At 46.1% G+C, this 25,196-nt stretch overlaps 1 protein-coding gene across 4 annotated transcripts in view; it reads right to left on the bottom strand.

Annotated features, from left to right (window-relative positions):
- Positions 1–24,973, bottom strand: part of gtpbp8 (GTP binding protein 8 (putative)) — a 74,732-nt gene extending 49,759 nt beyond the window's left edge. For 2 of the 4 annotated variants that reach the window (XM_051926367.1, XM_028799220.2), the window contains exon 1: positions 14–172. Coding sequence is in view for 2 of the 4 variants with exons in the window: in XM_051926368.1 (XP_051782328.1) it covers positions 24,628–24,972 (345 nt within the window). In the remaining 2 variants the exon portion in view is untranslated. Of the gene's footprint in view, positions 1–13; positions 173–24,627 lie in introns of those variants that run through there. The other 2 variants (XM_051926366.1, XM_051926368.1) reach the window with 2 other exon arrangements.
- Positions 24,974–25,196: the final 223 nt, after the last annotated feature.

The raw sequence follows: 25,196 nt of genomic DNA on the forward strand, positions 1-25,196 counted from the left end.
ATCAGGCACTTACCTTGAAACTGAAACCTGTCAATATGAAAACTGTTATCTGATCTTATTTACATTTATTCCAATACGTATTTGAAATAATTTCCTGCAACTTCAGATTTCTCACTACACACCAAATTTTCCTCGTCCCTTGGTGTCTCACTTTTTATCGTTCCTCCGGAAATTTGAGACCGACGGAAAAAGTGCCCGTGTGTCTGTCAAAGTCCCGCCCCCTTCATTCACTCCAGCGCATTTGAACTTCTCCGCAGGCTCCACTCCTTTTAAAAACGACGGTCTGAAAGGTACAGATTTGGAATGCTGCTATGTTACCACTAAGATAAAGTCATTGAAATCTATCTATCTATCTATCTATCTATCTATCTATCTATCTATCTATCTATCTATCTATCTATCTATCTATCTATCTATCTATCTATCTATATACAGTATATATATATATATATATATATATATATATATATATATATATTATATATATATATATCTATATATGTATGTAATATAAGATAGCACTTTATTAATAAACTAGGAATATCTTTTGATTTCCCACTCCTAGAGAAGTATTTGCTAAAAATGAAGGCGTTTGTATTCTTTTGTCGTGTTACATTAATATTTTTAAACCACCTTTTATATTTTGGTCCTTTCACCAGCAAAGTTTGTTATACTGGAAATTGTTGTATGTTCACAGTTTTACAATGCACAATACTCCAATTTAGAAAACAACAAATGCTTATTTTTTTAGATTAGATTTAATTAGATTAGATCAATTTTATTAATCCCATGGAGAAATTTAGATGCATACAGCCACAGAAACATAAAAAACAAGAATACTGATTACTCACAGGACATATAATAAAATCAATCAATCAATCAATCAATTAACCAATAAATAAATAAATGTATATGGTGGAGACTGCGGTGGGTTGGCACCCTGCCCGGGATTGGTTCCTGCCTTGTGCCCTGTGTTGGCTGGGATTGACTCCAGCAGACCCCCGTGACCCTGTGTTCGGATTCAGTGGGTTGGACAATGGATGGATGGATGGATATGGTGGAGATATTTCAAAATGAACTTAACATGTAAATCGGGAGGAAGCATTGAATTTCCTTACAAGAGAGGGCATAAAAAGACCCCCAGAAATGCTTCTTAGCATATTGTAGTGGAATGAGCCTGTGGATAAGAGTGGTCCAAGAGAGCGCCTCCTGGAGGGGATGGAGGGGATTTTTCATCATGACATTCAATTTTTAAACTGTCTTTTCCACAACAGCTTCCAGTGTGTCCAGGGTTCACCCTGTGATGGTGGAGAATTTCCTAGTAAGATTGTGCTTCTTTTGAGCTCAAGTTGCTTCCCCAGGATATCACAGTATAGAGCACCACACTGGCTACGATGGACTGGTAGAACATTTCCAGAAGCTTGCTACACATATCAAATGACCTCAGTCCTTTTGTGGTAATTCCTTCTGAATCCAGTTTGGAGTGATGTTAGGCCAAAGCCTATCCTGGCAGGAAAGAGCCCCAGAGAGAAAGATTTCAGACCTGACACAGTTTGTATTTTAGTTTTATTTATAAAGTCCATGAGTCTAAATAGGTGAGAAGAAGCTTTAAGTTGAGCACCAGTCCAGTGTAGGCCACACTCACACACCTATTCATTATACAATTCTGCGCAAAATTGAAGATACTCCTGAAATCTTTACAAGTGGACCAGTAATTCCTGTTTTGACCACTAGATGGTAGGATTGTTTCAGGTTAAGATAACATTTTCAGACCTGCTTGATCCAGTTCAGGGTTGGCCTATCAGGCAGCACTGGAGCAAACTCGGTTATCTATTAGTGTCTATATCTACTGTCTTTTATTCATTCACCGACCTCTTTATTAGTGTTACCTTGCTAGTACCAGGTTGGACCCCATTTTGCCTTCACAACTGCTGTAATTCTTCATGGCACAAATTCAACAAGGTTCTATAAATATTCCTCAGGGATTTGGTTCCATATTGACAAATTGCATTACACAGTTGCTGCACATCCATGATGCGAATCTCCCATTCCACCACATCCCAAAGGTGCTCTGCTGGATTGAGATCTGGTGAACGTTTGAGTCCAGTGAACTCATTGCCATGTTCAGGAAACCAATTGAGATGATCTGAGCTTAATAACATGGTGTGTTATCCTGCTATATGTAGTCATCAGAAGATGGGCACACTACAGTCATAAAGGGGTGGACATGGTCAGCAATAACACTCTGGCAGGTTGTGGTATTTAAACGATGCTCAGTTGGTACTAAGGGAACCAAAGTGTGCCAAGAAAATATCAACCACACCATTACACCACCAGCACCAGCCTGAACCATTGATACAAGGCAGGATGGATCCATGCTTTCATGTTGTTGATGTCAAATCTTGACTCTACCATCTGAATGTTGCAGCAGAAATTGAAACTCATCAGACCAGGCAACGTTTTACAAAACTTCTCTTGACCAATTTTGGTGAGCCATGCGAATTGTAGCCTCAGTTGCCTGTTCTTAGCTGACAGGAATGGCACCCGGTGTGGTCTCCTGCTGCTGTAGCCACCCCACCTGCTTCATGGTTTGACGTGTTGTGCGTTCAGAGCTTCTCTTCTGTACACCTCTGTTCTAATGAATGATTACTTGAGGTACTGTTGCCTTTCTATCAGCTCAGACCAGTCTGGCCATTCTCCTCTGACCTCTGGCATCAACACAGCATTTTTTCCTAGAGAACTGCCACTCACTGGATGTTTTCCCTTTTTCAGACTGTAAACCCTAGAGATGGCTGTGCATGAAAATCACAGTAGATCAGCAGTTTGTGAAATCCTCAGACCAGCCTGTCTGGGACCATCAACCATTCCACGTTCAAAGTCACTTCAGTCCCCTTTCTTCGCCATTGCTTAGTTTGAACTTCAGCAGGCTGTCTTGACAATGTCTACAGGATGAAATGTATTGAGTTGCTGCCATGTGATTGGCTGATTAGATAATTGTATTAACAAATAGTTGAACAAGTGGACCTAGCAAAGCAGCGGGTCTAGATGGAGTATCGCCACAAATGCTGAAGGCCTGTGCGTTGGAGGTGGGGAGTCCTCTACAGCGCATCTTCAACCTGAGCCTGGAACAGGGGAGAGTCCCGAGGCTTTGGAAAACATCTTGCATCACCCCAGTCCCAAAGGTATCATGTCCTAGTGAGCTGAATGACTTCCAGTCTGTCGCCCTAACGTCACATGTGATAAGGACCATGGAGTGGCTGCTGCTTCACCACCTGAGGCCACAGGTCTGTCACGCCCTCAACCCTCTGCAGTTCGCATTCCAGGAGACGGTGGGAGTGGAGGATGCCATCATCTATATGCTACACCGATCCATCTCCCACTTGGATAGAGGCAGTGGTGCTGTAAGAATTATGTTTCTGGACTTCTCTAGCACCTTCAACACCATCCAACCTCTGCTCCTTAGGGACAAGCTGACAGAGATGGGAGTAGATTCATACCTAGTAGCATGGATCGTGGAGGAGTATAGGAACCTAATCAATGACGTTGTTAAATGGTGCGACTCAAACCACCTACACCTGAACATCAGCAAAACCAAAGAGCTGGTGGTGGATTTTAGGAGGACCAGGCCCCTCATGGACCCCGTGATCATCAGAGGTGACTGTGTGCAGAGGGTGCAGACCTATAAATACCTGGGAGTGCAGCTGGATGATAAATTGGACTGGACTGCCAATACTGATGCTCTGTGTAAGAGAGGACAGAGCCGACTATACTTCCTTAGAAGGATGGCGTCCTTCAACATCTGCAATAAGAAGCTGCAGATGTTCTATCAGACGGATGTGGTGAGCGCCCTCTTCTATGTGGTGGTGTGCTGGGGAGGCAGCATTAAGAAGAGGGACGCCTCACGTCTGGACAAACTGGTGAGGAAGGCAGGCTCTATTGTAGGCACGGAGCTGGACAGTTTGACATCCGTGGCAAAGCGACTGGCGCTGAGCAGACTCCTGTCAATCATGGAGAATCCACTGCATCCACTGAACAGGATCATCTCCAGACAGAGGAGCAGCTTCAGCGACAGACTGCTGTCACCGTCCTGCTCCACTGACAGACTGAGGAGATCGTTCCTCCCCCACACAATGTGACTCTTCAATTCCACCGGGGGGTAAACGTTAACATTATACAAAGTTATTGTCTGTTATACCTGCATTGTTATCAATCTTTAATTTAATATTGTTATTATCAGTATGCTGCTGCTGGAGTATGGGAATTTCCCCTTGGGATTAATAAAGTATCTATCTATCTATCTATCTATCTATCTATCTATCTATCTATCTATCTATCTATCTATCTATCTATCTATCTATCTATCTATCTATCTATCTATCTATCTATCTATCTATCTATCTATCTATCTATCTATCTATCTATCTATCTATCTATATATTATATAGTGCCTTTCATATCTATCTATCTATCTTATTTAGCTTCTTTCATTTCTGATTCCACACATTTCATTAGCAGGCTCAGGATAAGTGAAGAGGTGTGAGCGACATATACTGTACATCATGTACTGTATATTTATGTATACATTCATTTTCTCTTATATTCTGTACATACGTCTGTATTGACTGATGTTCAGAGTTGATTTCCTTTGGCCACATTCCCAGCCCCCCATGCCCCCCATGACCTCCCCCCACCATCAGATGACCAGGGTCCAACATGGCCCGTCAGTCTGTGTCTGTGGCTGTGCTGCTTGTTCATTTGTACTTTTCCGCTTTTTAGTTCATTTTCCCCACATCCAGGTGACAGCTGATAACACGTCTCCTTATGGAAGCCTTGGCGGCGTGCAGAGAGCTACTTTGTAAGGCACACGCGGCGTGGGATCAAATGCTAGACCAATAAATCAGGGACACAAAGGCCGTCTGTGGACCCGTGATGGCATTTGGCCCCAGAGGGCGCATATCAATACATACAAAATAAATCCTGCGCATTGTTGGCCGCACTGTGCCCGCTCTTCTTCCAGAGGTTCTCATGCACCTGACCTCCACTCCTTTATTTCTCTATTTCTAAGTAAGATTTATGGCCGGCCGCCATTGTGTGGTGCTCGGGCCCGTTTGTCTTGCTGTCAGTGTCGTATTGTAGTAGAGTGCGAGGCCAGCTGCAGTCAGAAATGCCGCGTGATGTCCCTGCTTGTTAGCGGATTGAAGAATTCACTCCCTTATTGTGTGTCATCCCCTGCCCGGCAGTTCATTTGCACGTTAACGATGTTGCCCGTCTTGTCTTTCGCTCGGCCTGGCATGCATTGCACAAAGCACCTGTTGTCGGCTGTAATTGTGCTGACATTTATGAGGATGGACCCCTCGATGTGCGCCGCTTGCCTTTGTCCATGAAGATTATGAATAGAAATCCGCGAGGCTCGTCTGCCTTGTTAGCGATGTCAGAGGCGCTCATTTGCATATTGATTGTCCTCTTTGTGAGGTGCTGTCCTGTCACGAGAGCTTTGACTCCTCTTACATTTATATTCACTCACTTCATGGCTCTGGTCATCTTTCTGTCTTGGGCTCCTTGAAATTCACCCCTTTAGTCACATACCAGTATTGCTGTGATGAGCACTGGTTTCCAGTGACGCCGCCCAGCTGCCATGGTAAATGGGCTAGAAAGTGGATAGATGGATGGAATCCCAGAAACATTGAACCCTTGCCTCCCCTTCAGGAGTTCAAGCACTTTTATCAGATCTTCCTTTGCCTTCCATCATACCAGGCCATGCAGACTCGGGTTAAGGTAGGATGTGTGGAATGGAGATTGAGTGGCTGAACTGTCCACCATAAGACTCAACCTGCTCTACGTGTTAGTGCTCATTTAAAGAAGAATTGGAAATAAATGTATTGAAAGTTAGATGTTCATGATGATGTGTTACAGACAGTGTGACCCCTTGAAAGCATAGCATAGGACCCTACAACCCTAAGTTGGGTTAATTAGGTCCAATTACTGTCTGGATGGATGGATGGATGGATGAATGGATGGATGGGTGTACAGACGTTGATGTTTGAAGTCTCTACCTCAACAATCCACTCTTTAAAGCCACTCAAAGATTTTATCTCATCTCTCATTTGCTGAAAAATGCTCTTCCTAGTGAAGTTCACGATGGCAGTTGGCCATGCAGGTCAGCCCAGACATCCCTGTCTCCAGCTACAGATTCCGGCTGGGCATTCCCAAGCCAGCCAGGAGATATATAATTCCAGCGTGTCACAGTGGGACATGTCTGGAGCAGTGCTGGTGGAGCCGTCCAGGGGACATCCTTACAATATGCTTAAGCCACCTGAACTTGAGGTACACAGAGGCTCCACAAAATCAGTGCGCTTCTCACCATATTACAGAGTGTCAGCCTAGCCACCCTGTGAAGAAACCTCATTTCTGTTCTGTCTGTAAGTCTTTCCATTGTGACCCACAGCTCATGACCATAGGTGAGGACAGGGCTGTAGATTGACCAGTAAATCAAGAGTTTGGAGAGTTAGGTCTCAACTACCAGAGCAACTTTGCCACCATTGAGTCCTCGGATCACCATAGTGATATCAGCAACAGTGATGGGATCCCCCCCATTGGATGTGTCCAATGTGGCATTCGCCACCATGGACTGGTACAGTGCCTGCAGAACAGCTGATACCACTTCTACCCACCTGTCGATCTCACGTTCCCTTTTTTCTACCACTCATGAACAAGATCCTGAGATACCTGACCTCCTCCAATTAGGGCAGTTATTCCCCCATTACCAATCCACCCTTTCAAGAGAGAACCATGACCACAGACTTGGAGTTGCTGACCCTCATCTCAGACACTTCACACTTGTCAACAAATTGCTCCGAGGTTTGTCGAAAGTCAGATGAGGCAAACGGGACAACATCATCTACATAAGGCAGCAATGCCACCCCTGGCCTTCCCAGCTGGACACCATCACAGCCTTGGCTGAGCCTTGATATTCTGTCCATGAAGACCACAAATAGGAGAGATGACAAGACACCACCTTGATGGAGTCCAACACACGTAGAAAACAATTAAGAATTCAGAAGCAGTTGCCATTGTGCTCGTTTAGGGAATGAAGAGCAGTCAATTTCCCTGCATCACCTCCCACAACATGTACTGAGGGACATGATCAAATGCTTCTTCCAAATCCACAAAACACATGGAGATTGGGTTATTATACAACCAGGCACCATTCAGAAGCTGTGCCATGGAGAGAAACTGGTCTACTGTTCCACAGGGAGAACTAAATCCACATTGTTCCTCCTGTACCTTTGGCTCAACCATTGGATGGAGTCTTTGCTCCAGCACCTTGGCATACGCCTTATCTGGGGGGCAGAGAAGTGTGATCTCTTAGTGGCTGAAACACACCTTCTGGTTACCATTCTTAAGCATGGTGACCACCACACCAGTCGGCCATTCCAAGGGTGCTTTAACTGCCTTCCATGCGACATTGAATAGACACGTCAACCACGCTATCCCAATAATGTCCAACAATTTATACATCTACAGCTGGATTACATCCACCCCAGCAAGCTTACTACCATGCAGTCCTCGGACCACCATAGTGCCCTCAGCAACAGTGATGAGATCTGCCCCCCAACTGGATGTGTCCTAACAATAGGGCATATCCGCAGGGTTGAGGAGTTCCTTAAAGTGTCCCTTCCACCACTTGACCACTTGACAAATTTATCAGAAGAAGTCAGCACCTCTCCATCCCTATTTAACACTGTCTGGGCAAAGTCATATTTTCCCTCTTGAGGTGTCCAACAGTTTGCCAGAACACCCTTGAAGCCATCCATGCAATAATAGTCTTTCTCCATGGTCTCTTCATACTGCTCCCATGCTCAAGTTTTTGGTTCCACCACCACTTTTGCAGTAGTCCTCTTAGGTTGCAGGTACCTCAAAAATGTGTGAGGAGCTCCCACTGAAGGCATTTCCCTGAAAGGTCACCTTCTTCATTCTCACAGGTTCCCTCACCTTTAGTGTCCACCATTGGGTCCTAGGGTTGCCGTCATGAGATACCCCAACTGCCTTAAGATCACAACATTTATCTTGAGGTCCTGAACAAGGTCCATTCAGATTCATTGTCCTCAACCTTACTCTGTACATGGGAGATGTACTTTAGGAAGTATCATAAACCGAAGCCTCAGACAAGCATTCTCAAGGCACTCTATCTGCTCATGTAGGCTCTACCAGTCTTTCTAGCCTACTCATTTCACTTTGAATCCATTTCACTACCAAGTGGTGATCATTTGAGAGCTCTACTCCTCTCTTTACCTGAATGTCCAAAACACATGACCTCAGGTCAGATGACACAACTACAAAATCTATAATTGACCTTCTGCCCAAGGTGCTCTGGTACCAGGTACACTTATGAACCTCCTTGTATTCAAACATGGTGTTTGTTATGGACAATCCATGACTAGCACAGAAATCCAATAACAGCTCTGGTTCTGGTTCAGATCTGGCAGGCTGCTCCTCCAGATATCTCCATCATTTTTAATGTGAGCATTGAAGTCACCCAGTAAAACTATCGAGTCAGTGGGCGGCACCCTTTCAAGCCCCACCCCCTTCCTTCTGTAGGAAGGTGAAATACTCTGAACAGCTGGTTGTTTGGTGTACAGTAATCCCACCTCGATCACGGGGGTTGCGTTCCAGAACCCCCTGCGAAAGGTGAAAATCCACAAAGTAAAAACCATATGTTCATATGGTTATTTCTATATATTTTAAGCCCTTATAAACTCTCCCACACTCTTATAAACATTACCCGCACAATTATACAGCATAAACCCTTTGTATTCTCTTAGATATTAGGTAAGATTCATTGAAATTATGTATGTAAACACACTGTTTATACAGTAAAACCTAAATATTATTTTAAAGATATCGAGCGTCTCCGATATCACATATGTTACAGCCATTATGACAGACAGACCACCAGCAATAAATGCGTACAATGCAGGAAAAATTGTATACAGTAAAATGTGTGTAAAGTAATCCCTCCTCCATCGCGGGGGTTGCGTTCCAGAGCCACCCGCGAAATAAGAAAATCCGCGAAGTAGAAACCATATGTTTATATGGTTATTTTTATATATTTTAAGCCCTTACAAACTCTCCCACACTATTATAAACATTTCACTCACAGTTGTACAGCATAAACCCTTTGTATTCTCTTAGATATTAGGTAAGATTCGTTGAAATTATGTATGTAAACACAGTTTACATACATCCATCCATCCATCCATTGTCTCCCGCTTATCCGAGGTTGGGTCGCGGGGGCAGCAGCTTGAGCAGAGATGCCCAGACTTCCCTCTCCCCGGCCACTTCTTCTAGCTCTTCCGGGAGAATCCCAAGTCGTTCCCAGGCCAGTCGAGAGACATAGTCCCTCCAGCGTGTCCTGGGTCTTCCCTGGGGCCTCCTCCCGGTTGGACGTGCCCGGAACACCTCACCAGGGAGGCGTCCAGGAGGCATCCTGATCAGATGCCCGAGCCACCTCATCTGACTCCTCTCGATGCGGAGGAGCAGCGGCTCTACTCTGAGCCCCTCCCGGATGACTGAGCTTCTCACCCTATCTTTAAGGGAAAGCCCAGACACCCTGCAGAGGAAACTCATTTCAGCCGCTTGTATTCGCGATCTCGTTCTTTCGGTCACTACCCATAGCTCATGACCATAGGTGAGGGTAGGAACATAGATCGACTGGTAAATTGAGAGCTTCGCCTTGCGGCTCAGCTCCTTTTTCACCACGACAGACCGATGCAACGCCCGCATTACTGCGGATGCCGCACCGATCCGCCTGTCGATCTCACGCTCCATTCTTCCCTCACTCGTGAACAAGACCCCGAGATACTTGAACTCCTCCACTTGGGGCAGGATCTCGCTACCAACCCTGAGAGGGCACTCCACCCTTTTCCGGTTGAGGACCATGGTCTCGGATTTGGAGGTGCTGATTCTCATCCCAGCCGCTTCACACTCGGCTGCGAACCGATCCAGAGAGAGCTGAAGATCACGGCCTGATGAAGCAAACAGGACAACATCATCTGCAAAAAGGAGTGACCCAATCCTGAGCCCACCAAACCGGACCCCCTCAACACCCTGGCTGCGCCTAGAAATTCTGTCCATAAAAGTTATGAACAGAATCGGTGACAAAGGGCAGCCCTGGCGGAGTCCAACTCTCACTGGAAACGGGTTCGACTTACTGCCGGCAATGCGGACCAAGCTCTGGCACTGATCGTACAGGGACTGAACAGCCCTTATCAGGGGGGCCGGTACCCCATACTCTCGGAGTACCCCCCACAGGATTCCCCGAGGGACACGGTCGAATGCCTTTTCTAAGTCCACAAAACACATGTAGACTGGTTGGGCAAACTCCCATGCACCCTCCAGGACCCTGCTAAGGGTATAGAGCTGGTCCACTGTTCCGCGACCAGGACGAAAACCACACTGTTCCTCCTGAATCCGAGGCTCGACTATCCGACGGACCCTCCTCTCCAGGACCCCTGAATAGACTTTTCCAGGGAGGCTGAGGAGTGTGATCCCTCTGTAGTTGGAACACACCCTCCGATCCCCCTTCTTAAAGAGGGGGACCACCACCCCGGTCTGCCAATCCAGAGGCACTGTCCCTGATGTCCATGCGATGTTGCAGAGGCGTGTCAGCCAAGACAGTCCTACAACATCCAGAGCCTTGAGGAACTCCGGGCGTATCTCATCCACCCCCGGGGCCCTGCCACCAAGGAGTTTTTTGACCACCTCGGTGACCTCAGTCCCAGAGATGGGGGAGCCCACCTCTGAGTCCCCAGGCTCTGCTTCCTCATTGGAAGGCATGTTAATGGGATTGAGGAGGTCTTCGAAGTATTCCCCCCACCGACCCACAACGTCCTGAGTCGAGGTCAGCAGCGCACCATCCCCACCATATACAGTGTTGACACTGCACTGCTTCCCCTTCCTGAGACGCCGGATGGTGGACCAGAATCTCCTCGAAGCCGTCCGAAAGTCATTCTTCATGGCCTCCCCAAACTCCTCCCACGCCCGAGTTTTTGCCTCAGCAACCACCAAAGCCGCATTCCGCTTGGCCTGCCGGTACCTATCAGCTGCCTCCGGGGTCCCACAGGACAAAAGGGTCCTGTAGGACTCCTTCTTCAGCTTGACGGCATCCTTCACCGCCGGTGTCCACCAGCGGGTTCGGGGATTGCCGCCACGACAGGCACCGACCACCTTACGGCCACAGCTCCGGTCAGCTGCCTCAACAATAGAGGCACGGAACATGGCCCATTCGGACTCAATGTCCCCCACCTCCCTCGGGATGTGGTCGAAGTTCTGCCGGAGGTGGGAGTTGAAGCTACTTCTGACAGGGGGCTCTGCCAGACGTTCCCAGCAGACCCTCACAACACGTTTGGGCCTACCACGCCTGACCGGCATCCTCCCCCACCATCGAAGCCAACTCACCACCAGGTGGTGATCAGTTGACAGCTCCGCCCCTCTCTTCACCCGAGTGTCCAAGACATGTGGCCGCAAGTCCGACGACACGACCACAAAGTCGATCATCGAACTGAGGCCTAGGGTGTCCTGGTGCCAAGTGCACATATGAACACCCCTATGCTTGAACATGGTGTTCGTTATGGACAATCCGTGACGAGCACAGAAGTCCAATAACAAAACACCGCTCGGGTTCAGATCAGGGGGGCCATTCCTCCCAATCACGCCCTTCCAGGTCTCACTGTCATTGCCCACGTGAGCATTGAAGTCTCCCAGCAGAATGAGGGAGTCCCCAGAAGGTATGCCCTCTAGCACCCCCTCCAGGGACTCCAAAAAGGGTGGGTACTCCGAACTGCTGTTCGGTGCATACGCACAAACAACAGTTAGGACCCGTCCCCCCACCCGAAGGCGAAGGGAGGCTACCCTCTCGTCCACCGGGGTAAACCCCAATGTACAGGCTCCAAGTTGGGGGGCAATAAGTATACCCACACCTGCTCGGCGCCTCTCACCAGGGGCAACTCCAGAGTGGTAGAGAGTCCAGCCCCTCTCAAGGAGATTGGTTCCAGAGTCCAAGCTGTGCGTCGAGGTGAGCCCGACTATATCTAGCCGGAACCTCTCAACTTCGCACACTAGCTCAGGCTCCTTCCCCTTCAGAGAGGTGACATTCCACGTCCCAAGAGCCAGTTTCTGTAGCCGAGGATCGGACCGCCAAGGTCCCCGCCTTCGGCCACCACCCAACTCACACTGCACCCGACCTCCTTGGCCCCTCCCATAGGTGGTGAGCCCATGGGAAGGGGGACCCACGTTGCCTCTTCGGGCTGTGCCTGGCCGAGCCCCATGGGTGCAGGCCCGGCCACCAGGCGCTCGCCATCGAGCCCCACCTCCAGGCCTGGCTCCAGAGTGGGGCCCCGGTGACCCGCGTCCGGGCAAGGGAAAACGCCGTCCAAAATGGTTTTTCTTCATAGGAGGTTTGTTTAACCGCTCTTTGTCTCATCCCTCACCTAGGACCAGTTTGCCTTGGGTGGCCCTACCAGGGGCATAAAGCCCCGGACAACAGAGCTCCTAGGATCATTGGGACACGCAAACCCCTCCACCACGATAAAGTGACGGTTAAAGGAGTTTACATACAGTAAAACCTAAATATTATTTTAAAGATATCGAGCGTCTCCGATATCAATACGTTACAGCCATTACAACAGACAGGCCACCAGCAATAAATACGTACAATGCAAGAAAAATTGTATACAATAAAATGGGTGTACAGCGACACTAAACTATGTACATGTAATAAGTACTGTACGTAAATAATTAATTATGGTTACTCAACAACAATGACACGACGACTTGTCCGATAACGATGAGTTTAATTTTACTGCACAACAAAGGAGAGCGTTACAGCTCTTCTAAAGGAGCCTCTTCAGGCGACTGTTTAGCACCGCCGTTGTTCTTCTTCCAGCACTCTTCAATCCAAATCCCTAAAGCAGATTCCATCCAGACTACTGCCTTATCACGTCCCCTTGCAACTCGTTTTGCGCCCTGATTAAAGGACACTACGGCCGGAGATCTTATATGCTTTTCCTCCTTTTTAAATAAAAAGAATCGTGGACTCATTGATGCTGTAATGGTGTCCTGCAGCGGTGTAGCTGTTTCCTTCCTTCAACATATCCAAAACTTGTACCTTTTCTGCAATCCTGAAGCATTAGCAGTAACATGCATAAATGCAGAATGAGTGAGATGAGACTTCCTGGTTAATGCAGCACTCCGTTGCTGAGCCAATCAGCAGCACACAGGAACTTAACCACGTGCTCTGATTGGGTAGCTTCTCAGCCATCCGCCAATAGCGTCCCTTGTTTGAATTCAAATGCGTGCCTTGTTTGTATTCAAATGGGCAAATCAACTGAGGAAGCACACGTACTGTAGACCGCAGACATCCGCGAAGCAGTGAAAAATCCGCGATATATATTCACATATGCTTACATTTAAAATCCGCGATGGAGTGAAGCCGCGAAAGACGAAGCGCGATATAGCGAGGGATCACTGTACAGTGACACTAAACGTACGTACATGTACTAAGTACTGTACATAGAAAATTAATTATGGTTACTCACCAACAATGACACGACGACTTGTCCGATAACGATGAGTTTAATTTTACTGCACAACAAAGGAGCGTGTTACAGCTCTTCTAAAGGAGCCTCTTCAGGCGACTGTGTAGCACCGCCGTTGTTCTTCTTACAGCACTCTTCAATCCAAATCCCTAAAGCAGATTCCGTCCAGACTACTGCCTTATTAAGTCCACTTACAACTCGTTTTGCGCCCTGGTTAAAAGACACTGCGGCCGTAGATCTTATATTCTTTTCCTCCTTTTTAAACAAAAAGAACCGTGGACTCATTGATGCCGTAATGGTGTCCTACAGCGGTGTAGCTGTTCCCTTCCTGCAACATATCCAAAACTTTTACCTTTCCGGCAATCGTTAGCATCTTCCATTGGCGCTTGGGCACAGCCCCTGATGCAGTAGCAGGAGCAGATCACTTTGGAGCCATAACGAAGGGCTTGACTATGCACAAAGATAAACACAAAACTGCACAAAAGTTAACTCTTTACACAGCGAAACACGTTGATGCTGAACGAGCGAGAAGATGACTTCCTGGTTAACGCAGCGGAATCGAATTTGGCGCTCTGTCGCTGAGCCAATCAGCACACAGGAAGTTAACTGCGTGCTCTGATTGGGTAGCTTCTCAGCCATCCACCAATAGCGTCCCTTGTATGAAATCAACTGGGCAAACCAACTGAGGAAACGTGTACCAGAAGTAAAAAACCCCATTGTCCGCAGAAACCCGCGAAGCAGCGAAAAATCCGTGTTATATATTAAGATATGCTTACATATAAAATCAGCGATAGAGTGAAGCTGCGAAAGTCAAAGCACGATATAGCGAGGGATTACTGTATAATAATAGAATAGAATAGAATGCGGCTGGGATGAGAATCATCACCTCCAAATCCGAGACCATGGTCCTCAACCGGAAAAGGGTGGAGTGCCCTCTCAGGGTTGGTAGCGAGATCCTGCCCCAAGTGGAGGAGTTCAAGTATCTCGGGGTCTTGTTCACGAGTGAGGGAAGAATGGAGCGTGAGATCAACAGGCGGATCGGTGCGGCATCCGCAGTAATGCGGGCGTTGCATCGGTCTGTCGTGGTGAAAAAGGAGCTGAGCCGCAAGGCGAAGCTCTCAATTTACCAGTCGATCTATGTTCCTACCCTCACCTATGGTCATGAGCTATGGGTAGTGACCGAAAGAACGAGATTGCGAATACAAGCGGCTGAAATGAGTTTCCTCTGCAGGGTGTCTGGACTTTCCCTTAAAGATAGGGTGAGAAGCTCAGTCATCCGGGAGGGGCTCAGAGTAGAGCCGCTGCTCCTCCGCATCGAGAGGAGTCAGATGAGGTGGCTCGGGCATCTGATCAGGATGCCTCCTGGACGCCTCCCTGGTGAGGTGTTCCGGGCACGTCCAACCGGGAGGAGGCCCCGGGGAAGACCCAGGACACGCTGGAGGGACTATGTCTCTCGACTGGCCTGGGAACGCCTTGGGATTCTCCCGGAAGAGCTAGAAGAAGTGGCCGGGGAGAGGGAAGTCTGGGCATCTCTGCTCAAGCTGCTGCCCCCGCGACCCGACCTCGGATAAGCGGGAGACAATGGATGGATGGATGGATGGATAGAATGCCTTTTATTGTCACTATACACATGTACAATGAGATTAAAGGCAGCTCCTCTAGTGCAGACATATATGTAGAACACAACAAATAAATAAACAAATGGTGCAAAAAATGGATGCACAGTTGATGGATAGAAGGAAGTCCAGGGGTTGGGGGGTTAGACTGTGTAGTCAGTGCATGTGTGAGTTTAGAATGGTTATGGCTTTTGAGAAACAAAATGTTGTGGAGTCTGTTTGTCCTTGTTGTGATGCACCTGTAGCGCCTCCCTGAGGGCAACAGGTCAAACAAATCAGAGCCAGGGTGGGAGATGTTTTTTGCTCTGATGAGGCAGCAGGAGGTGTAAATGTCCATCAGGGAGGGGAGAGGGCAGCCGATGATCTTCTGTGCTGCCTTTGCTAGTCTCTGAAGCCTCTCGCTGTCTGCCATGGTGCAGCTGCCGTACCATACTGTGATACAATACGTCAGCAGGCTCTCGATGGACGAGCGGTAAAAGGTCAGTAGCAGTTTGGAGTCCAGGTTATGCTTTCTGAGGACCCTCAGGAAGTGTAACCGCTGCTGAGCCTTCTTGATGACTGCTGTGATGTTGTCTGTCCAGGAGATGTCAGCGGAGATAAGGACGCCGAGAAACCGGAAGGTATGGACCCTCTCCACACATTCCCCAAGGAACTTAACTGTGTGCTCTGATTAGGTAGCTTCTCAGCCATCCGCCAATAGCGTCCCTCGTATGAAATCAACTGGGCAAACCAACTCAGAAAGCATGTACCAGAAGTAAAAAGACCCATTGTCCACAGAAACCCACAGAGCAGCGAGAAATCCGCGTTATATATTTAGATATGCTTACATATAAAATCCGCGATAGAGTGAAGCCGCGAAAGTCGAAGCGCGATATAGAGAGGGATAATTGTATGCACAAATATAAAAAAGGCTCGTTTGTCTTTAAGGCACTAAGGCAGCGGTTCCCAAACTACGGTACGTACGCGGAACCTTTTCAGGTGGTACGCATCGCAGTCCCTGAAATTTAATTTTCTGTGCAAAACCCTTTATGACAAGCCTGTTGTGAGCAAAAACCAATGAAACTTTAAATACAATAATACGTGGATTCCCAAATTTAGTGTGGTGTGAAATTTCATCATCTGAATAAATAAAACCTATTATTCGAATCAGTATTTAGTTCATTTAACGCTACCATAATTCCGTTTCACTGTTTGAGCTTTTGGTCACTAGATGAAAGCACAACGCCGACAATATTTAGTCTTGGTAACTCTGCCTCACAGAAACCGCTCACGTTTGTTGTTATACGTGCACTGCCGCTGTATCGCATTGTAGTCACTAGATCTAAGCACAAAGCAATACCATTTCGTCTTCGGTAACTGCGTCACTTACAGGCCGAAGGCAGGATTTCGTTTTGGGGCGGAATTTATCAATTTATGTATATGCACAAATTTTTTCATTAATTGTATGCATAATTTCTTCCAATTCTATAACTTTTATTCAGATTTTGGGGTGGTTGTAGTCAGTGTCGTGAATTTGCTGTATATTACCTAATTAAGAATTAATCATTCATTGCAGTACTTGCTTTTTAATTTTATTTTGTTAAAAATTCGGGTGGTACGCGACGACCAAAAGTTTGGGAACCCCTGCGCTGAGGCACAGTCACATGAAAGCCGTGGAGTGTGCAGTAAGCGTGTGAGTTTGAGAGACGCACCACATGACAGGCGTAACTACTGGAGACGCTAGGTAAAGTTTAAGTTTGTGCGTTTGTTGACCAAATGTAAGTTCTTATGTAAATGTTTAGAAGTAAAGTGTTAAACGTTAGAGAGGAAACTATTCTGAATTAATAGTCATGTTACTATTTTACGTTACTTAATTATTACTGTAAATACTGTCAATTTTTTTCAGTAAAATAGAGGATGTTTGTCCTCTTTCAAACATACTAACCCCCAATTCCTGTCCTACTTTTCTTTCTCCAAATACCCAATCGCCACACAATCAGCTCAGTAACAGACGTTAAGCCATCTGTAAGCTTAAAACTTTTTAGGAACATTGAAATATCTTCGTAGTACGTGTTTAATTATTCTATCCATCTATCCTTCCAGTGTCGCGCCAGACCCAGCAAGAATACAGCACGAGGCAGGAACAATCCGTAAACGGAGTGCTAGATCCTTGCTAGCGCAGCGACAGCGTGTCCTAACATGTTTAATTATTAACAATATAGATTATTTAAATGAAGTTAAATATTTATTTGTATAATATAATAAACATATTTTGCTGCATTTCATCTTAAAAATGATACCGTCATCATATGTAAATACGCGCTTTATAAAGTGGCGCAGGTTGTGTAATATTACAACTGTATTGCAAGTTTACAGTGAGGTGATTGTACTTATAAGTACAAACAGTTCTACAAGGAGCACTTGATGGACTGATTGAGTGCGTTTAGAGTTCTTGGGATGAAATTGTTTGTGAACCACGAGGTCCGTACAGGAAAGGCTCTGAAGTGTTTGCCGTATGGAGGAAGTTCAAATAGACAGTATGGCTGAGGCAGCGTGTGTTTGATGCTGTAAACCGATAATCTCTTCTGTAGATCTGTGATTCCATACTCAGATACAGTGATATAAATACTCCAGGTGGTGCAGTGAGAGTAATATGGAAAAAGATGATCCGCAACACCTAACGGGAGCAGCTGAAAGAAGAAGAAGAAGAAGGTGCAGTGAGAGTAACAACACTAAAGCAGCTATGATATTTGGAATAGTTTGGCCATTCCATTGACCATTATATTGCTGCAGGTTAATTACAATCAGATGCATTAAACTAATAAACAATATGCAGTTAGTTTCAGTGTATTTATAAAGCCGTGTCAGGGATGTGGATCTAAAAAAGAAAGGGTAACCACACAGGAACAGTAGCACTGCTTTAACGCTGGGTGCCGCCAGTCTGCAAAACTGAGCGAAGAACTTGTGTATGCCAGGGTTGGAGCTACCATGGAAATATGCGTGGTTTTATGCCAAGTTTAGGTTTTATACATTGCGATTTGAACGTGGAAATGTTCGTACGTAACATTTTTGTGCATATGCACCGTTTTCCTAGAAATTTGATTCTGTTCATCTGGACAAAGTTTTTAAGTGGGAGAAATATTTCGAGACTTATCCAAGTCTCTTCCTCAGTCTCAATTGACTGCAGGTTTCCCCAACCTTATAAACAGTACCTTTGCTTAATCACAGAGACTAGCACCATTGACAAAGGGCCAGTTGATCAGTGATATGCAAATTGTCCACTGATTAGTAGACGTGTGAACCATTCATAGAGGGTTGAGGAATGGCTGCAATCACAGCATTGTAAGATGGCGACAGATGTACCCTTAGGCCCCCTCCTCTGTTCAGAGATGGTCGTTCCTTTTTCACGTAAATGGCCTCCTTGATTCCTCTCTCAAACCAGCGCCCCTCCCTGTCCAGGATGTGCACCTCTTCATCTTTAAAGGAGTGACCACTATCCTGTAGATGTAAATAGACTGCGGAGTCCTGGCCTGACGAGGAAGCTCTTCTGTGTTGTGACATGCGCTTAGCCAGTGGCTGCTTGGTTTCCCCGATGTACAATTCACGGCACTCCTCCTGGCACTTAACTGCGTAAACTATGTTACTCTGTTTGTGCCGTGGGACCCGATCCTTGGGATGGACCAATCTTTGGCGTAGCGTGTTTTGGGGTTTGAAAGCCACTGAGACCAGGTGTTTCGAGAAAATGCACCTCAGCTGTTCCGATACTCCTGACACATATGGGATCACTAAGGGTTTTCGCTTAGGCAGTGGATATCCTTCCTCTCTCATGAATCGCTTGGAGCGTTCTTTAGGTGTCCTCCCTGCTTTGACAAAGGACCAGCTGGGATATCCACATTTACTCAGGGCCTTTTTAGCGTGGTGTTCTTCTGCTTCCCTGGCCTCTGAGTCTGTGGGAATGGTGTTAGCTCTGTGTTGTACAGTCCTAATGACACCTAGTTTGTGCTCTAGTGGATGGTGAGAGTCAAACCTTAGATACTGGTCCGTATGTGTGGGTTTACGGTACACATCCACTTTCAAATGTCCCCGTTGACGATGGAAATTTCACAGTCTAAGAAGGCTAGCTTGTTATTTTCCATATCCTCTCTGGTGAACTTGATGTGTTTGTCCACCCCGTTGATGTGTTCTGTGAACTGTGGTACCTCCTGAGATCTGATTTTCACCCAGGTGTCATCCACATATATGAACCAATGGCTCGGTGGTGTTCCAATATAGGATGATAGAGCCCTCTTTTCCACTTCTTCCATATATAGATTGGCTACTATAGGTGAAACAGGAGAACCCATGGCACACACGTCTACTAATCAGTGGACAATTTGCATATCACTGATCAACTGGCCCTTTGTCAATGGTGCTAGTCTCTGTGATTAAGCAAAGGTACTGTTTATAAGGTTGGGGAAACCTGCAGTCAATTGAGACTGAGGAAGAGACTTGGATAAGTCTCGAAATATTTCTCCCACTTAAAAACTTTGTCCAGATGAACAGAATCGAATTTCTAGGATTTCCTTACCTGGATTATTGAGCATGCATCGAGACATACGCACCGTTTATACATGATGCCCCAGGAATGGTGGCTTTGGACTATGTGAGGAGCCTGGGGTCCATGGAAGAAACGATTAAGGCCACAAAGTCCAGGATTGGTGGCTTTCAAGGCCCCGACAATTAAAGTCCACTGAGCACTTAGTGAAATGATGAGATAAGAAAACTGCAGTACCCCACATTTCAAAAGGAGATCTCAGTCCCCAAGTCCAGTTTTACAGACAATGGTGTGTAGTGCCATTGTTAAGAATTTGTGATGTATACATTTAAGACCCTAGTGGTCTTTTCGTTGTTCCTCTTTCGTTTTTAGTAATTTAGATATCGTGCTCCATTGCATCCCTGTGGTAATATGAATATGTGCCGTGCTGTTTTACAAAAGATCTTGCCTAACACAGCAGAGACTTTAGTGGCGTACAGATGATGAGAAAGGCCGCTGCTGCTTGCTTCATTTCAATATGAGCCCCCTTTGAAGAAGCAGAATGGATCCCAGAGGCCACAAAAAAAAAAAAAAACAGGGACTTTATCCACCGTAAGCCAACAGCGTGAATGGAAGCAATTTAAAGCTCCGAACATCAGAGCCATTCATTAGCAGGATGATAGATGACAGGAGTCAACTGGAGCTTCCACCCAAAACCGTCTGGAAATGCACCGTCCCCTGCCGTTGAAAGGAGAAAGAAGAAGCAATTAGGCTGCCGTCAGTCACTCGGGGTTGGGCCTTACATTCCATTTTGTCTAAAGGACGCTAACATGGCAGACGTCTCATTAGACTGAGCAATTGTAGCAGTGTGAAGAATGTCTGGAAGAAGCCCCCCGTTTGTATAAATATAAGACCGAGGTGCCTGTTAGGTTTAGGAGGCGAGTAATTAGCTCAGTTGGAGGAAGGGGGTCAGAAAAACAAAAGAAGTGAAGGTCAAGTGTGACACACGGGATGTGCTGTTGGGGGTGGGGGGGCGCCTGGAGTGGTCGGGTGTCACCATCTGAAAGCTGGGCCCTTCCCACGACAACGCCACGCTCCGAGTGTAGAATTCCGAGTCGCGGGAGTCAAAGGAGAGAATGTCAGCACCATTAATAGACAAGCTTTCCTCCTTTGAATGTCTTGCTTTTGCGGCTTTAGGTAACTCCATTATACGCATACGAAAGAGACATGTCTGTCCAGATGGCTGCTATGTGTACATTGTGCTGCCTGAAAGAGTTGGGTCCTCTGGGGAAAAGGGGGAGAATTGACTTCACTCAGCTTCAGAGCGTTCTTAGGAACTGCAGAGCAAAGTACAGAAGATGTTTACCTACCATGTGCCCATCTTGGTGTGGAGTGGTACTGTTTACCCCAATGGAGCCCAGAAGGTGTCCTCTATATACTCGAGTCAGACACCATCTAACTCGGTAATGCCCAGTGCAGACGTTATACCTGGTTATGTTGTGTGTGTGTACCTCAGGGTCATTTATATACAGTGCATCTGGAAAGTATTCACAGCGCATCACTTTTTCCACATTTTGTTATGTTACAGCCTTATTCCAAAATGGATTAAATTCATTTTTTCCTCAGAATTCTACACACAACACCCCATAATGACAACGTGAAAAAAGTTTACTTGAGGTTTTTGCAAATTTATTAAAAATAACAAAACTGAGAAATCCCATGTCCATAAGTATTCATAGCCTTTGCTCAATACTTTGTCGATGCACCTTTGGCAGCAATTCCAGCCTCAAGTCTTTTTGAATATGATGCCACCAGCTTGGCACACCTATCCTTGGCCAGTTTGGCCCATTCCTCTTTGCAGCACCTCTCAAGCTCCATCAGGTTGGATGGGAAGCGTCGGTGCACAGCCATTTTAAGATCTCTCCAGAGATGTTCAATCGGATTCAAGTCTGGGCTCTGGCTGGGCCACTCAAGGACATTCACAGAGTTGTCCTGAAGCCACTCCTTTGATATCTTGGCTGTGTGCTTAGGGTTGTTGTCCTGCTGAAAGATGAACCGTCGCCCCAGTCTGAGGTCAAGAGCGCTCTGGAGCAGGTTTTCATCCAGGATGTCTCTGTACATTGCTGCAGTCATCTTTCCCTTTATCCTGATTAGTCTCCCAGTCCCTGCTGCTGAAAAACATCCCCACAGCATGATGCTGCCACCACCATGCTTCACTGTAGGGATGGTATTGGCCTGGTGATGAGCAGTGCCTGGTTTCCTCCAAATGTGACGCCTGGCATTCACACCAAAGACTTCAATCTTTGTCTCATCAGACCAGAGAATTTTCCGTCTCATGGTCTGAGAGTCCTTCAGGTGCCTTTTAGCAAACTCCAGGTGGGCTGCCATGTGCCTTTTACTAAGGAGTGGCTTCCGTCTGGCCACTCTACCATGCAGGCCTGATTGGTGGATTGCTGCAGAGATGGTTGTCCTTCTGGAAGGTTCTCCTCTCTCCACAGAGGACCTCTGGAGCTCTGACAGAGTGACCATCAGGTTCTTGGTCACCTCCCTGACTAAGGCCCTTCTCCCCAGATCTCTCAGTTTAGATGGCCAACCAGCTCTAGGAAGAGTCCTGGTGGTTTCGAAATTCTTCCACTTACGGATGATGGAGGCCACTGTGCTCATTGGGACCTTCAAAGCAGCAGAAATTTTTCTGTAACCTTCCCCAGATTTGTGCCTCGAGACAATCCTGTCTCGGAGGTCTACAGACAATTCCTTTGACTTCATGCTTGGTTTGTTCTCCGACATGAACTGTCAACTGTGGGACCTTCTATAGACAGGTGTGTGCCTTTCCAAATCAGGTCCAGTCAACTGAATTTACCACAGGTGGACTCCAATGAAGCTGCAGAAACATCTCAAGGATGATTAGGGGAAACAGGATGCACCTGAACTCAATTTTGAGCTTCATGGGAAAGGTTGTGAATACTTATGTACATGGGATTTCTCAGTTTTTTTATTTTTAATAAATTTGCAAAAACCTCAAGTAAACTTTTTTCACGTTGTCATTATGGGGTGTTGTGTGCAGAATTCTGAGGAAAAAAATGAATTTAATCCATTTTGGAATAAGGCTGTAACATAACAAAATGTGGAAAAAGTGATGCGCTGGGAATACTTTCCGGATGCACTGTAGCAGTGTCAGGACAACTCTACCACACTGGAGAGATTCTGAAGGACTGGAAAATGGCAAACATCATCCCATTATATAAAAAGGGTGACAGGGCAGAGCCAAGCAACTGTAGGCCAGTAAGCTTAACATGCATCACAGGAAAATGAATGGAAGGAATTATTAAGGATAAGATTGAGCAACACCTGGCAAGGACAGGACAGTCAGTGTGGGGTCAGAAGAGGGAGGTCGTGTTTTACTAACAGCCTGGAATTCTATGAGGAGGCAACAAAAGGATACGACCAGAGTGGAGCAGATGATATTATTGATGTGGACTTTCAGAAAGCATTTGATAAGGTGCCACGTGAGAGTTTGGGCATCAAACTAAAAGAAGTGGGAGTTCAGGGTGTGGTGTGTAAGTGGGTGCAGAATTGGCTCAGACACAGGAAGCAGAGGGTGATGGTGTGAGGAACCTCATCAGAACTGGGAGATGTTAAGAGTGGTGACCAGCAGGGGGCAGTGCTAGGGCCGCTGCTATTTTTAATATCTATAAATGATTTAGATAGGAATATAAAGAACAAGCTGGTTAAGTTTGCAGATGATACCAAGATAGGTGGATTAGCAGATAATTTGGAATCCGTTATATCATCACAGAAGGACTAGGATAGCACACAGGCTTGGGCACAGTTGTGGACGATGAAATTTAATGTCAGTAAATATAAAGAATTACACATTGGAAGTAAAAATGTGAGGTTTGAATACACAATGGGCAGTTGGAAAATCAAGAGTCCACCTTTTGAGAAGGATTTAGGAGTTATAGTGGACTCTAAGCTATCGACTTTCTGACAGTGTTCAGAAGCCATTAAGAAGGCTAACAGAATGTCAGGTTATATAGCGCCTTGATGTGTGGAGTACAAGTCACAGGAGGTTCTGCTCCAGCTTTATAACACACTGGTGAGGCCTCATCTTGAGTACTGTGTGCAGTTTGGGTCTCCAGGCTACAAAAAGGACATAGCAGCACTAGAGGTGGCCCAGAGAAGAGCGACTCGGCTGATTCAGGGCTACAGGGGATGAGTTATGAGGAAAGATTAAAAGATCTGAGCCTTTACAGTTTAAGCAAAAGAAGATTAAGAGGTGACACGATTGAAGTGTTTAAAATTATGAAGGGAATTAGTCCAGTGGATCGAGACGGTGACTTTAAAATGAGTTCATCAAGAACACGGGGACACAGTTGGAAACTTGTGAAGGGTAAATTTCGCACAAACATTAGGAACTTTTTCTTTACACAACGAACGATAGAATAAGCGACCAAGTAGTGTGGTAGACAGTAAGACTCTCACCACATGTTGGAGTGCACCTCGCCTCCGCTTAGCTAGCAATACCTGTTTGTTCAGCAGACATTATCATCTAGAGATTGTTAAGGAGTAACGTTTGACGTTTTTAAGAGAGAGATCAGAGCTACGTGTGTTTTAGAGGGTAGCTGCTGATTGCCAGAGATATCACAGCCATGTGCTTTTCTCCCCACGTGGGGGACGCTCTCCTATCAGAGCTGAACACGATCAGATATAGTGCCAACGTCTATTGATTTTTAAAGTTTGTTCTGTTTCATTACTATGTGGGCTAGGCCACGGGGTACAGCTAGTCTATTATATAATGCCTTTCACACCTATCTTTTTGTAATCTGTCAGTATGCAGCCATCATTTAAAAATGGAACAAACCAAAATTAAAACAAGAACATACCTGGCAGACCACCAACAGCAGACACAAAGTTTGTCGCTTACCTCTGGCTCACTTATTACTGGAGCATGATCCATTCTCACAGCCGATGAGTAATAATCAATGTTGTGCCTTTTTGAAGGTGTAAAGAACGCCTCTGCACTCTTTATGTCCTCAAAGCTTGGAAGAAATGCATGGAAATGGCTCTTGTTCGCCCCACTCATGAGATACTTCTCAAGTCCTTGGAATGGGAACAAAAGGCTGCCCATCTTTTTCTCAGAAATCATTGCCACGTCAATAACTGAAGAAAATTTGTGAGAGTTCCGACATGTTGAAATTAACAAGAGACCTTTACGAGTCTTTGGAAGAAGGGTCCTCGAGAGTAGACCTTCAAGCATTGGGTAGAACATATCAGCCCTGAAAGAGAAACGATGAGTGTTTAAGAAGCAGTATGAGAAAATTTCAGCTTTGTAGAATTTATTAGAAATAATTACAGTAGATCCCTGATTATTCACGCCCTGATTTACAGAGGTTCCGTATTATCCGGGGTGAACTTGTGAGTGCCATACACCACTTTTCTTATAATTCCTAACAGCTCTGCTTTGCTGCCAAGTAGCGTGGTAGACAGTAAGCC

This window comes from Erpetoichthys calabaricus, chromosome 4 (genome assembly GCF_900747795.2).
Source record: "Erpetoichthys calabaricus chromosome 4, fErpCal1.3, whole genome shotgun sequence".
Taxonomy (NCBI): Eukaryota; Metazoa; Chordata; class Cladistia; order Polypteriformes; family Polypteridae; genus Erpetoichthys; species Erpetoichthys calabaricus.